This window comes from Condylura cristata, unplaced genomic scaffold (genome assembly GCF_000260355.1).
Source record: "Condylura cristata isolate star-nosed mole 26May11 unplaced genomic scaffold, ConCri1.0 scaffold00003, whole genome shotgun sequence".
Taxonomy (NCBI): domain Eukaryota; kingdom Metazoa; phylum Chordata; class Mammalia; order Eulipotyphla; family Talpidae; genus Condylura; species Condylura cristata.
Genome location: NW_004567104.1, coordinates 30,148,730 through 30,163,613, shown reverse-complemented (window position 1 = coordinate 30,163,613; position 14,884 = coordinate 30,148,730). Strand labels below are relative to the sequence as shown.

The following is a 14,884-nucleotide window of genomic DNA, read 5'->3' as shown; positions in this document are numbered from 1 at the left end:
CAGAGGCAGCAGTCACTGCTGCTGCTGTCACCCGGGCATAGTGCATCACCGTGATCCCACCCATCGTGGGTATCGCCTCCGTCCCCGGAAAGCGCCGGGAGACCTGAGGGGCGAAGCGGCAGGAACCCTTCTCTTTAGAGAAGAGGCGACGTGTAGTCCCGGATGCGGCCGGAGGGCGCGGGAATGGAGCTCGGTGGCTGCCCGGAGCCCCTACCAGAAGAGAGCAGGTGGGCTGGCAGGGGTTCGAAGAGTCGGAGATAGAAGGGTGCGCCCCAGGAACTAAAGTCTTGTGGGGGCTCGGAGAGCACGGGGAGAAGTGCCAGCTGCGACCTGCGGGCGACTGTTGTGGGCGATTTGTTGGGAAGAATTTCTAGGGGGGAAGGGGCAGGGCGTGGATCGATCGAGGGAACTGGCTCAGTGGGGGTCAGGTGGAGCTGGTGGGTAGGTATTTGAGGGCGGGGGAATAGAAGTGGGTAGGATCCGAGGCTGCTTAGAGGAGGTGGCTTTGGGGAAATTATGTAGTGAGATTATATAGGCCAGAGTCTATAAGATACGAGTAGGGCACGAGGTTGCTGCCTTGAAACCTGAAGGTGACAGCAAGTTGGGCCAATATTAAGAAGGTTGTTGTAAGAATTTCTGGGAGCAAAGGTTAGGCATGATGAGTGACCCTTAAAGAAGCTTAGACTGCGAATGAATGTGAAGAAAACGGAAAGAATGAGGGACAGTGGTTGAAAGCGGCCGATTGTCTTGGCAGTGGTGTGGGGGTGGGGTCCTGCTAATGAGACTGGAAATTGTGTGCGTGCCTTTTGTCCAATGCTGGGTCCCTGTCAGTGTCAAGACCAAGCTGTCATTTCCTTTTCATCTTCAGATCCTTCACTTCTTTTCCACGATGTATTCTAAGCAGCTTCACAGTTTTATGGAGGTAGAATTGCTGTTACCAAGTTCATACGTTTTAGAAATTAGAGGATTTTTGATTTTAAAAGCTTTGATAAATGGTGGCTTAGACTGTGGAGGTGCTTCCTGTATTTGGGGTTTTGCTTCTTGAATAACTCTGGTTTTAATCTCTTAAGAATCTGGAGTAGTGACAGAATGGAGAAGGAATGTGGCCTAGGGGAGTCTTACTTGACTTTAAAAACATTCAGATAGCTGATGGCCCCAGAAGCAACTGGGGTATAGAGATTCAATTTAGAATAATCTGAGAAAATACCAGCAGAAGAAAATTAATCAGATGTGCGTGAGTGAAAACCAGGCTGTTTTAAAGGTGATAGCTCCTTTTTTTATATGCACAGTTAGCCTGTGATCTTCTGTATAGAACCTGGACTGACCAGACTTGAGAGTCCTGTGTGAGATCTATTAATGATGTGTTCAGTGAAACTGAACTTCATACTTCCTTTTTCCATGTTTCAGTTTCTGCTATGTATATTTGGCTATTTATTTTTTCCTCCAGATGTCTATGAAATGCTTTCTGTAAAAGTCCCATATAAATTATTAAACAAATTTTACAATTATCTTTATTTTCCTCAACTAATTTATGTGGGAGAGGCTGAGTTGGAAATTCAAGCTCAAATTTCCTCCCCATCTATCTGAGCTCATTATTTATTTAATGTATTTAACAAAGACCACATGCAAGATACTGCTTAAAAGTCTTCCAGATATTAATTTATTTAACCTAATAACAACTGTATGAGGTAGGTAATTTTCATAGCACCATTTAACAGATGAGGAAACTGAGATATGGAGGAACAGAATAAATAACTTGCTAAGGCGACACACTGAATCATGGTGGAACTAGGATTTAGATGTAGACAGTCTGGCTCCAGAGGCTGCACTTTACTTACTTACTTATTTATTTTATCTATCTGTCTATCTATTTATTTATTTTTTAAAGATTTATTTATTTATGCTTATAGAACTGGAGTACAGGCCAGAGATACAGGGGCGGTGAGAAGATTCACCAGAGACAGAGTGGGGAGCAGAAAAGGCAGATCCATTGAAATGCACTGCTGAGGGGAGCAGCAGGTGACACAGGAGAGGTCTGCCACTCCATGTGTATCAGCTCCCTGGCTTGTGGTGGAACTCATGCTGGGTTGGTTAGTAGAGCTTCATAGTGCAATGCTTTAACCCCTTGCCCTATTTATTTATTTATTTTTATACTCCAGAAGTTTTATTTTAATTTCTACCACAGCTATCACACACCTATGAATTAATTCATGGGTAATAGATTCCAGCAGCTAAGGTTCCTTTCCATTAGGCCTCACCATTGTGCTTCTCTAGGTAGAGCAGGTTGACACTTCTATTGAACCTAGGTACCTTTCTTTTTGGCTTCCTTTTTTTTTTTCTGATCATTTTCTTTTGTAAATTTCAGGACACTCTTAGTATATGCTTAATATACTCAGTGCGAACATTAATTTTCTTGGTAAGAATCTTATCCTATTTGTTTACAACAAGACCTGCTGCATGCTGGTGATATTATAGACTTCCATATTGGTGGGTCATTCCTTTTTGAATAATGCTTGACATCCGCTTGATGTCTACAATATCACCTTTTTGGTAGATTTGCATGTATGTGACCATAGGAACAACTCCATGTTTTCTAAAAAGACCCTAGAAAACATATAATGGGTGTCTCTCCTTTTTCTTTTGTATTGGTTATTTTGGCGACTTAATGGAAGGCTGTGATTTTGATGAAAAGGAAAGAGTCTGTACTTTTTTTTTTTTTTAAAGATTTAATTTGTACATACAGAACTGGGGTACAGGCCAGAGGCTCAGGGGCGGTGAGAGGCCTCACCAGAGACAGAGTGGGGAGCAGAACAGGCAGATCTACGAAGTACACTGCTGAGGGGAGCAGCGGGCGGGTCAGGAGAGGTCTGCCACGCCATGTGGTCACCTCCAGGGCAGGCGGGAATCGAACTCATGCGGAAGCGGCTTTAGCTTCTTAGTGCTGTGCTTTAACCCGCTGCGCCACCAGGGAGGGCCAAGAGTCTGTACTTTTAAAGATTTATTTATTTTTGCATACAGAACTAGGATACAGGCCAGAGACTCAGGGGCAGTGAGAGGCTTCACCAGAGACAGAGTGGGGATCAGAACAGGCAGATCGATGAAGTACACTGCTGAGGGGAGCAGCGGGCGGGTCAGGAGAGGTCTGCCACGCCATGTGGTCACCTCCGGGCAAGCGGGAATTGAACTCATGAGGAAGCGGCTTTAGATTCTCAGTGCTGTGCTTTAACCCGCTGCGCCACCAGGGAGGGCCCGGAAAGAGTCTGTACTTTTAATAAACATTTTTAAAAGGGCAGATTTACTATTTACTAGGAAAAGTAAAGAAGAGGACAAGCGCAGACATAAGCAGGTGGAAAACAAAAAGCTCTTTGAATGACTATACTTTCAGTAACTCTCACTATGCTAATATGCAAGGACAAAGAAATGTACAAAATACCCCAAAGCATCCTTAACCCATCATTCAGGCCAGAGATTGTCTGGTGAAACTACTGTACAGTTAAAGGAATGGTTTCTTCTAGCACTGATCAGACAGTCAGTTACCCTAGACAGCCTTGGACTCGCAAGCTATTTAGTACTTCTGAGGTTGGAATCCAGCTCATGCATAGTTTTCCTGCTAAAATGCTCCAGAGCCAGTATTCAAGTATTAAGATATTTTTTACTCTCTTCAAACTAAGATCATTTCATTGATCAAATTTTTTTTTTCCTCTGTTCTCTTGGTTATTAACATTTTACTCAGTCAACCTAACCAGACCTTCAGAGTGAAATTTGACAAGTTCTTCTCTTTCATTTCCCATGTGTAAATAGGTATTTTAATTCGGCTTCTGATTTTTCTCTTAATGCTTTATTTATAACTCCACTTCAAAATATATTGACTTATCTTACTAAAAATTTAGGGAGTAGTAGCTTCAGGTATGGCCAAATGTAGGCATTTAAAAAAATTTGTCCTAATCTTTAGGCTGTTTCCTGAATGTGTTGACTTCATTTTCAGGTAGATTTTTCTCCAGGACAATTCTTAGCAACTTCAAGGTTAGCAGTCCTGTATGTGGTGAGGTACAGCAAAAGTGAAAATTCTGGGGCTCTTTGGGAACTAATTTCTTTTTATGTTCCTGGTCTTGTAATCAGGGTGTGGAATATCTGCTCAGTCAGGTCTGAGTTAATACGCCTCATCCTGGATCCTGGGTTAGGGATCTCGGAAATTCATGGACCAGATTAAGTGGTGGAGGGATGAGTCTTCTATGGAAAATTAGGGCTCTATTACCAAAATAAAGGGAGATGAATTCTGGGCAACTAGAATCTTGCTATGTCTCATTTTAGATAATCTCAGTACTCTCCTAACTATTTTGCCAAACTGAACTCAGCCTCCCAATTCCACACACCCTTCACACTACTGTCTGCTTAATTTTTAGAAGTAAATTTACTATAGTATTTTGTTCAAAAATGTTCAGTGGTTCATTTTGGTTTTGAAACTCAAAACAGTCAAAATTTACTTCATTTAGTTTATAGTTTAGTCCCTATGGAGTTCCTAATTATGAAACCATGACATTTTCTTACTCTTACTTCCGTCTTCTTCACCTTTCTCATTCTTGCTCCTCTGCATTCCCTGAAATGCCTCCTTCTTTGCCTGCAGAGCTGTTAGTCATTCGTTAAATAATGCTCTTTTGGAAGGCAATCCTGACCTGCCTTTCCATCTCTCAGCATTTCTCACTTTCCAGCATAGTGATGTAAGTGCTCATTTCTCCCACTGCATCCTGAATACCCTGAGAAATGGTTTGTTTTTTTTTTATAAATAAGGGGGGGGGTCCTGTTTTTTAACCAACACAAGGTCAGTGCCTTCCACAGTACCTAACATATAGTTTGTGTTCAATGAATATTTGTTCAAGGAATGAAAATGTTAACAGTTTGATCATGCTTCTGATTATTTGGCAGGTGCCAGTCGCACTGTGTCATTGAAAAGTCCCTTTTATGCCTTTCTCCCTATTCATTTTCACATTTATCTTCATTTTGTATTTTCTTCCCTTGTCCTTTTTCCTTTGACCACTGTTTTTATAGAACTGGTAGCAAAGAGGGAGGTCTCATGATTAGAGCAATGAACACTGCTAGTCCAATTATTAGTACAAAGCCCCTCCACAGAAGCATTTTGACACTTTTCAGGAAAAATGCTATTGTCAGAACCCAAGAGGAAAAGGTGTAAGAACTGAAAGAAGAGACCCAAAACTGAAGCTTTTGTCCCCATCCACCTTCCTCACAGCTGTTTTTGTTTTTTATATCTGCTTTATGACTTCTTCCACTAAATCACATTTCCCCTGTTTTTTGTTTTGTAATCTTCTTTCCGTAACATTCACCAACCTACAATGTCGGTCCAACATGATGATCACTACTCACATGTGCTGGAATTTTAATTCTTTGATCACACGACTGAGATTTTTAAGTCCTTAGTGACCACAGCGGCTAGTGGCTGCCATACTGAACAATACATATATAGAACATTTCCATCATTACATAAAGTTCAGTTGAACAATGCTATTAAATCTGATTTTTTCAGGAAACAGTGACAGTATGCTTACAATGGTTTTTAGTTCCTCTGGACTGGTCTCCCTTGAAATTTAGCCCACACTTGCTTGAGATGAGAAAAGATTATTAAAGGCATTTATAAATGATAGTGACTAGATAGGGAGTTGGCAAACTATTTCTCAAAGTTTGTGAGGCAATGACTTATGTCTGTGACTCTCACAAAAAAAAACCTGCTGGCTATTAGAACCGAAGCGACAATTGATTTTTTTACTAGAAAATAGGCAGTAGAATTCTGTAACTTTAAGAGTCTCCATACAAGGTCTCTATATGAAGAAAGTCTTCATGTTAACTTGCTCATGTGGATACTTTTGAGAAGAAAGCAGCAAGTAAGAGTCACACTGTCGGTATCCTTTCACGCCCTTTAAGATTGTGATTTTTTTTTTTTGCCTCAAGAGTTCTTGACAGTTTTCCTGTTTTGAAAACTTTCTTCCTCCCCATTTACTTTTATTTCCTCACTGTATTATTGGTCAGAATATGTTTGTAGTACTTTTACTTAAGAGGATTTATGGACTTTTTGTGTGTGTGCATTGGTATAAGGCCAGTGTTTGTGACTACTCTATGGGTTCTTAGAAGAAGTATTTTTCAGGATGTAGTGTTCTAGATGTAATAGAACACTAGACCTTTTAAATTACATATTATTCAGCTCTTCTGATCATATTTTTACTTTTGATTTTCATGACCTTACCATTAATCTCCCATTGTTTTTTGTTTTAGTTTTGTTTTATGTTTAGATAGTTTTTATTTCCACTGTGTGTGTGTTTTGTTTTTTATATTCCAGACGATGATGTTAGATATATAAACATCTGTGGGGGTGAATATCTTTGTGCTCTCTTGGTCTTTAAAGAACCTTGCCTTGAATATAATCATGATGTTAATTTAGCTCTTGAACCATCACAGGTTCTTGTTCCAGTGTAAAAAGGAATTTGCAGACATTTTAGGTAAGTAAGTAGAGAGAAACAAAGGCAGTGAGAACTCCTAGGTATGCTGTACTTGGGAGGGACCTTGTCAAGGTGTATTTAAACCTTTTTTTCTCTATTCTGTAATTCAGTCATTCTTTTTGTGACTGATTCTCTCCCACTAGCCATACTCCCTCTGGCAGGTATATCCAGCTTCCCACCTCTTATCTTAGTGTTTGTTTCACTGCCCCTATCCAAGGTCTCTTGTAATTTACTGCCCTCATTAGGGCTCCTGGATTGTTCTGCCCTTATCTCTGAAGCCTCTTTAACTCTCCCAAAGTTCCTGCCTCTACTATCCCAACTTAACCCTAGCGTGCCTGGGACTCAATATTCGTACCCTAGTTTTCCCTTATAATTTTGTTTGATTGGATGTTTCATTTTAAACAATTAAATTTATTCCACTGACATTTATTTTTATCTCCTGTTTGGTCTTAATTCTATCATCTTTTTAAAATGATTTTTATGATTTTTGCTGTTTCCTTCCCTTAGCTATTTTTAAGATAGCCTAGTTTTAGTTCTAATGCTTAACTTAGTGGGCCTTTGCTATTGAAGTGGTGGTGTGTGCTGCCTTTATCTTGCTTGTGAAGCACTCTGCCACCCAGACAACAGAATTGACTATGAGGTAATGAGATTAGCTTTCTTATATACATATGAAATGACTTTATGTTTTGCAGTGAAACCTGCTATTTGTCTTCCATTCTATCTAGTAAGCAGATTTGAATCTTTGTTACATAAGGTACATCCGATACTAAAGACATTCCTTGCTCTCCTCTGTCAGTGAATAGCATGACCATAAATAAGGCCTTGGAATCTGAGCTCAGGAAGAGGAGATTTGATACTAGTTTCAGTGCATTCAAGATATTTCTTGGATATAGATGAGTAGTGTAGCTACTCTTAGTTATATTGCAGAATATCTAATCCCAGATATTTTTTGGCCGAATTTGTACTGAATTGAAATAGGTAAGAAGGCTTTATTCTAGTCTGATTTAGCTGGATTGACTAGGAAAGAACAGAGAAAAGGAAAGGAACATTATTGTCTGCTCTGTGATGGTACTTTTCTATAGATTATCAATTGTATTCTATTTTATGAAGCAGTTGTTTGCTGCGTTTTACAGAGAGTTTAAATGACTTGCCTAGGACTACACAGCTTGTTTTTGGATTCAAGTTCAGGTGGACCTGACTTTGAAGCTTGTTGTTCTTTTTTCATTGCATGACACTTTCTCCTTGCTTATTAAAATAGAAAAGATGGGGCTTCCCTGGTGGTGCAGAGGTTAAATTCTCAGTGCTATCAAGCATTCACCAGCCACTGCAGCATGAGTTCTATCCCTTCCAGGGAGCTGAACCACTTGGCACAGCAGACCTCTTCCCTTATCACTGCTGCTCCCCTCAGCAGTGTATTTCAGTAGATCTGCCTGGTCTACTCCCTACTCTGTCTCTGGTGAATCCTCTCACCATTCCCCCACCCATCTTTGGCCTACATCCCAGTTTTATATGCGTAAAAAGAAAAAAAAAATTAAAAAAAATAAAATAGAAAAGACATGTTCCCTGTCTGTAAGGGAAAAAACAACAACTATATACTGTTAAATAACAATTTTAAGGGATTATTAGAAAGAATGGTATATTTATTAGCAAGCAACCAATAGCTATCCAAGTACCCTAACAATTAAATGATGCATGTTCTAAAAGGGGTCTGGCCATCTACAAAGGCAAAGGAAGCAGACTTAGTGTGAAAGCTCTTTAATAGAATTCATGTACATAAAGAAGGGAAAAAAGGATATTCCTAATCACAGTTGTTCAATAAAACCCTCTCCTTGTGGGCAAATGCGTAGCCAAAGAGGGTTGGCCTAAAGCAGGGATTCTTGGCCTGAACCATAAGGCAAGCTCCAGAAAGTTGGGACAATAAAGTAGAAAAAGAAGATGCATCATCAAAGTACAAATCAATTTAATGGTTGCTCTTGTCTCTGTCAAGGATTAGGAACAATTTCCCCATATGTCTCTTACCCATGTGTCTTTCCAAGGATTTCTACATGTCTCTTCTTTTTTTAAATATTTATTTACTTACATACACAAGAACTGGAGTACAGGCCACAGGTGTAGAGGTGTGTGTGAGAGAGGATTCACCAGAGACAGAGTGGGGAGCAGAACAGTCAGATGTACTGAAACACACTGCTGAGGGAAACAGTGGGTGGTCAGGAGAGGTCTGCCCACCATGTGGGTCAGCTCCCTGGCTACGGATTGAACTTGTGCTGCAGTGATTGTAGATGGCTTCATAGTGCTGTGCTTTAAGCTGTTGCGCCACTAGGGAGGGCCTCCTACATGTCTCTTCTTCAGGTGTGTCCTTCTATGTCTTCTTCCAAGTCCTTGGGTACAAGTCAAAATCAGAAAAACAAGAGCTGGTTGGTCCTGCCTGCCTTCATGTTATATACATTCACTTGGGGGCTTAGCTCAACTCCTAGTTCCCAATAGCTCCCCCTTCCTCTGCACCCTCAGGAAATCTGATTCATGGCATGCTGTAGTCCATACACAGTCCCTGGCACTTGTAGTCCAAGCTTTTAAGTGGGGGTGGAGAAAATAGCACCACTTTGCTGTGCTACAGTGCAGTTCCCCCTTCTATAGAGATGCATTCTATGTCATATTGACAGCATGTGTTTGGGGTTTCTCATACAAGTTATAGAAGGTCAGATAATTAAGAACTTTGGAGAACACTGGCTTAAAAGTTGAACCTGAATCTTTGAGTGAAACAAGAGAAGCATTCCAAATAGAAAAGTCTACTTGACGTCATGGAAGTAGACCTGAGTTTGATATATTTGTAATAAAGAGTGATAAGGAGAGAGACTGTATTCAAATTGAGGAAAGTAGAGTTGAGCTGAAAAAAATTGGTATTTAGATTTAGGTCCATATGATTGATACTTTTTGAACTGTACTTAAGGCGTTTATACATACATCATTGCTGGTGGGGTTTTTGACACCAGGTTTCTTACTTTTATTAATTGTGATCCTTGAAATTCAACAAATTTGATATTATTCAAATTTAGGAGGAGGCATTTTTTTTAAATAGGTATGAACTCATTGAGATTCCCCTGTCAGCCATTAAAGAGATGGGACTGGTCAGTGTTCACCTAGGTGTCACAGAGCTGAGAGATTATATAGTAGACTTAAGTTTTTCTATAAAAACATCATTTGGGCCCGCCCTGGTGGCACAGTGGGTTAAAGCACAGCACTAAGAAGCTAAAGCCACTTCCGCATGAGTTGATCCCCGCCTGCCCCGGAGGTGATCCACATGGCAAGGGAGACCTCTGCTCCCCTCAGCAGTGTATTTCATTGATCTGCCTGTTCTGCTCCCCACTCTGTCTCTGGTGAATCCTCTCACCACCCCTGCACCTCTGGCCTGCACCCCAGTTCTGTATGAATAAATAAATAAATCTTTTTTAAAAAATCGTTTATTTAAAAAGCACCCTAAATATTTAACTGCATATTCTACATGTTAAATATTGTGTAATTAAAAACAGAAATATGGAGCCAAATAAGAAGAATATTAAATACAAATGTGGTAATTGCTTGCTCCCTGTTACCAATAATTATTTTACTTAATTATGTTTTTCTTTACTTTAAAAAAGAACCCATAACTTCTTTCCAGGAAGTGCTTTCTGACATTAAAAGTCCCAGGTGCTTGCCTGACCACAGTCTTTCACCATTAGGTCCCTTGATACTTGGGTATTTAAAAAATCCTTTATGGTGCTTTCCAGCTTCTTGTTTAAAATAAAATTTCATTGATTTACAATACCGTATCCTTTTGGGAGTACAACTTCCAACCTTTTTATGTGTATAAACCTACCCACCAAAATTGTATGCCATCCCTACTATCAGATTGAGCCCCTCTAACTTTCTATCTCCCTTCCCCTGTAACCACAATATTTTTAATAGAGTCAATGAGTTATTTTGGTTGTAATTTGTTAGTTTGCTTTGGTTATTTATACTTCACATCTGAGAGAAACCATCTGGTCTGACACTTTCTGACTTAATTTGCTTAGCATAATCACTTCAAGTCCTGTCCATATTGTCGCAAAAGACATGATTTCATCTTTTTAAATAGCTCAGTAGTATTCTATTTAGTATATATACCACAGCGCCTTATCCTGTCGCTGTCAGTTGGCATTTAGCTTGTTTCCATGTCTTGACTATTGTAAACAATGCTGCTGTGAACACAGTGGTTGTTCAGATTTTTGATCATTCATTAACTGCTAACCTCAGGAAGATCTAAATAGTTCCTCACCTCTCTACACTCCCCTCGCTTAATGAAAGTACCTACTAACAACAGCACATTTTCTATGTTTTTATTTTGCTTTTTATACCTTAACATACTATCATTAGGTTTGGAACTCTTCTTAATCAAGTATTTTAATAACTTCAGGATATTCTGCTACATGGATATCACTCACCCCTCCTCTCATTTCCAAATTATTAGGAGCATGACCTACCTGGCAACTGTGATCTCAGGTAGATACCACAATCCGTTCCAGATAAACAGCAAACTGTTGAGGGGATATACCAATATATAGAAATTGATTCCTTTTACCACTGCAAAGAGCTTTGGGAACCAAAGCTATGCCAACATATATTTCTTGCAGTGAATATCACTCTAAAATTGCACAATATTTGCTACATCTTTCACTTACTTAGTGATTAGTTCTATGGTGTAGTACTTTTAAAAAAAATAACATTTACTTATATCTTCTCTGATTTAACCTGAGTGACACTTCTAATTGTGTTTTTAAGCTTAAGAGGATTGAATTGGCATTTAGGAAAACTTTTTTATCTCTGATATCTTTGAGTTGCTCAAGAAATTCTTGTTCTTTTTAAAGGAAGAATGTAGTTAGTTTCCTCCCAGAAGAAAATAGCACTTCATTCTGAGATTGATTTTAGGGCTTGTTTTTGAAAATTATTAGGGTAGAGATGAATTATACTGTTCCAGGCTTGGTCTTCCTTGGGATAGTGTGAGATGCTTAGAAATATTTGCTTATAATTTATGGTGATTAAAGGAGAATAGTTTGTGTACTTTCAGAAGTGGCTCGCAAAGATGCTTTGAACCTCATACACTTCAAAGGCCTAGTTGAAGGTTAGTGTGAACACAGGGTAATATCATTGAAATAATTATTAACAAACAGGTTTACCCTAGGAAAAATTGACCTTGCTGAAAATGTGGATAAAGAATAGGAAGTGATATTTGAGTTGTTATGGTGATCTGTTTACCACACATACGTAGCTTGGTGTATATTAGAATTAAGTCACAGTTTATTATAGCTTTGGTATCTCTTTGACACTTTTTTATGTTTTTTAGCTTTGTCTGAAAGTTGGTAGTAGATATGAATGCTCAAGGTTCTAGGATTTCATTAAACTTCATATAAATTTAGAATCAAACCCCTAGTATGTTATGACTTACTTTCAGATTTCATCATGACAGTTAACTTTGTAAGATTATGATGTTCTTTGACAGTTGAGCTTAGATCTATACAGAATGAATCAGAGCACAGAAATTTAGAGTCACTTGCGGAATCAGACTCATTTTCAGACTTAGTGACTTGTTTGCAGTCTGTTGGAATGTAAAATTTGTGTCAGTCACACCAGGTCAGATTAAGCTAAGGAAGCACAGGAAATAGTCACTAAAGGAAAAGTTGTCTCTCAGTTTACCTTTGTTGTGGCAATTTCTCACAGTATAACAGTAAATGGCATTTTACTGATCACTTTAGTCCTTTGCGCATCTTAGTTGTTTTGAGATACCTTATGGGATTGACATAGAAATAGAATTGTGGTATGGCCAACAGTTTTACAAAAAGATGTTCTACATTACTAATCATGAGGGCAATGTAACACAAAACCACAATGAGAGGTCATCTGATACCTGTTAAATGGCTATCATCAAAAAGAAAAGAGATCCATTTTGGTGAGGATGTGGAAGAGGGGGATCCTTGTGCACTGTTGGTAGAAAATGTAGATTGGTGATGCCACTTGGAAACAGAATGGGGATTCCTCAAAATATTAAAAATGGAACTGTGATGTGATCTAGAAATTCACTTCTGGGTATATAGGCATACCTCTGTTTATTGAGTTTTGTTCTGTTATAATTCTCAGATAATATATTTATTTATAAGTTGAATGTTTGTAGCAATACTGTGTTGAACAAGTCTGTCAATACCATTTTTCCAACAGTATGTGCTCATTTGTGTCTGTCGACATTTAATTAAGCTATGTACATTTTCTTAGATACATTTCCATTGCATACCTAATAGATTACAGTACAGTACAAATATAACTTTTATGTGCATTGGGAAGCCAAAAATTTCATTTGTCTCCTGGTGTGAATTCTTTGTCTTAAGACCTTCAAGAGCAGAAAACCAGAAATTTGTCTGGTTTTGCCTTTTTAGATGATACTCCACACCAAACCCTAACTTCTTTTATTCTATTTGTCTGCCTTTACCTTTACTGTACTTTTCTGTTTTTCTAAGTGGCCAGAAAATGTATAAGGGATTAGTTTTGAGTATTGATAGAATTACAAAGAATTCAATTCATGACCCTCTTACTCCTATAGTCATTTAAATGATATAAAATAGTTTGGGTGTAAATTCCTTGAGGAAATTATTACCACACCCATGACGGTCCTTGAAAAGAGAAAGCTGTATTCTAGTAAAAAATGAAAAGGGAATGTGAAGTGTTGCCCCTTAACAGTTGCGTAACTGAAAGGTAGCTTGATACCTTAGTTTTCTGTTTTCTTACCCAGTTTGATTCATTGCATTCAACTCTTTGCTCAGATAAATTAATTTGGTTTTGAGTTTTTATTGGGTTGGAAGCTGTTGAGAAAATCCTGGGGATTTGAGAGGAACCTCGAAGATCATCAAGGGCAGCAATATTAAAATTTTCCATTGAAGTGTTTCAGATCATCTAGGAGAGTAAGCCAGTAGCTGACTGATTTAGGGACATAACCAATAGTGGCTCAGTGCAAACGTAAGACTGTTTTGTTTCAGATTTAGCTTTAAAAATCAGGGGGGTGGAAATCATAAGCAGTTTGTATTCTTTTCCATACTACTTGTGTGCAAGTATACGTACTTGGTGCCTGAAAATATAGTGAGTAAAAGTCATTTTTGGCTTTTTTGTTTGGCAAAAGATTTCCGGTTTTGAGCAGATGCTTTTTATGTATTGTCTATGTACTGTCATATTTCAGAAGTGGATTTTAATGGGTTGCACACCTAGAAACTTAGGGTTTAATGGATCGCATCGGGTTAAACATAGGGTGTAATGGATCACACACCTAGAAACGTGCTACTTAGGTAAGGACTAACTGATATGATAGTAGGTGAAGATCATCTTACAAAGTTTAATATGCTATGTAAATGTGAGAATTTATTTTAAAAAATATTAGTGTTCTTTCCAATGTTAATTTTCTCAAAATTGGATCTTATGCCCAAGTAAAATTTAACAGGGGAGAAAATGTTAGGATGTGGGCATGAGGCTTCTTGGCTCGACTTTCTCTGATATGATCAGAAGTAGGTACAACAAAGTCAACTGACTATCAGTATAATTGATGTACTTGCAGGAGGGAGCACTGGCAGTTGCTGGGTAATTTGAAGACAACTGTGGAGGGTTTGGTGTCAGTCAACAGCCCAAACGTCTGGTCCAAGTATGGTGGCCTGGAGCGGCTTTGCAGGGACATGCAGAGTATCCTCTATCATGGACTCATCCATGACCAGGTATGCAGATCTCTTCTTTTTTGCCGGGTTGACTGAATCACTTCTTGGAAAGAAACACTTGCATTAAGTTGTTGGCAGGAAGAAGGTGAAAGCTACTAACCTATGAACTCTTGAGGTTCACACTGCTATATGATGATGATGAGGAGGAGGAGGACCATGATGATTAGAATCTAATAATATTTAGTGGTTTTACTTAATCATTGGTAGTTACTCTATTTATAGGATTTTAAGTAAGGTCTTGCATAAATAATGCATATAATTGTTAAGTGAGTATTGGGTCTGTTATCCTACCTTTAAAAGATCATACCTCACAAATACATGCATAATTGTGTGCTCCCAAACACTTATGCTCTTTTCATGTCAGGGCCTGGGATTTTTTTTTAAGATTTATTTATTTGTGCGTATAAGAACTGGAGTACAGGCCAGAGGTGTGGGAAGTGAGAGGATTCACCAGAGACAGAGTGGGGAACAGAACAGACAGATGGCCTGAAACACTGCTGAGGGGAGCAGTGGATGGGTCAAGAGAGGTCTGCTGCATCCTGTAGGTCACTCCCCAGCTGGGAATTGAATTCCAGCTAAACTGGCTGAGGAGAGCTTCATAGTGCTACACTTTATCCC

The 14,884-nt window shown here is 38.9% G+C and overlaps 1 protein-coding gene across 3 annotated transcripts in view; it reads left to right on the top strand.

The window, feature by feature from the left end:
- KIAA0226 (KIAA0226 ortholog) overlaps positions 1-14,884 on the top strand; it is a 52,478-nt gene continuing 37,594 nt past the window's right edge. For all 3 annotated transcript variants that reach the window (XM_012733994.1, XM_012733990.1, XM_004675134.2), the window contains exons 1-2: positions 1-227; positions 14,113-14,266. In XM_012733994.1, coding sequence (XP_012589448.1) covers positions 163-227; positions 14,113-14,266 — 219 coding nt within the window. In that variant the 5' untranslated portion in view covers positions 1-162. The remainder of the gene's footprint in view (positions 228-14,112; positions 14,267-14,884) is intronic.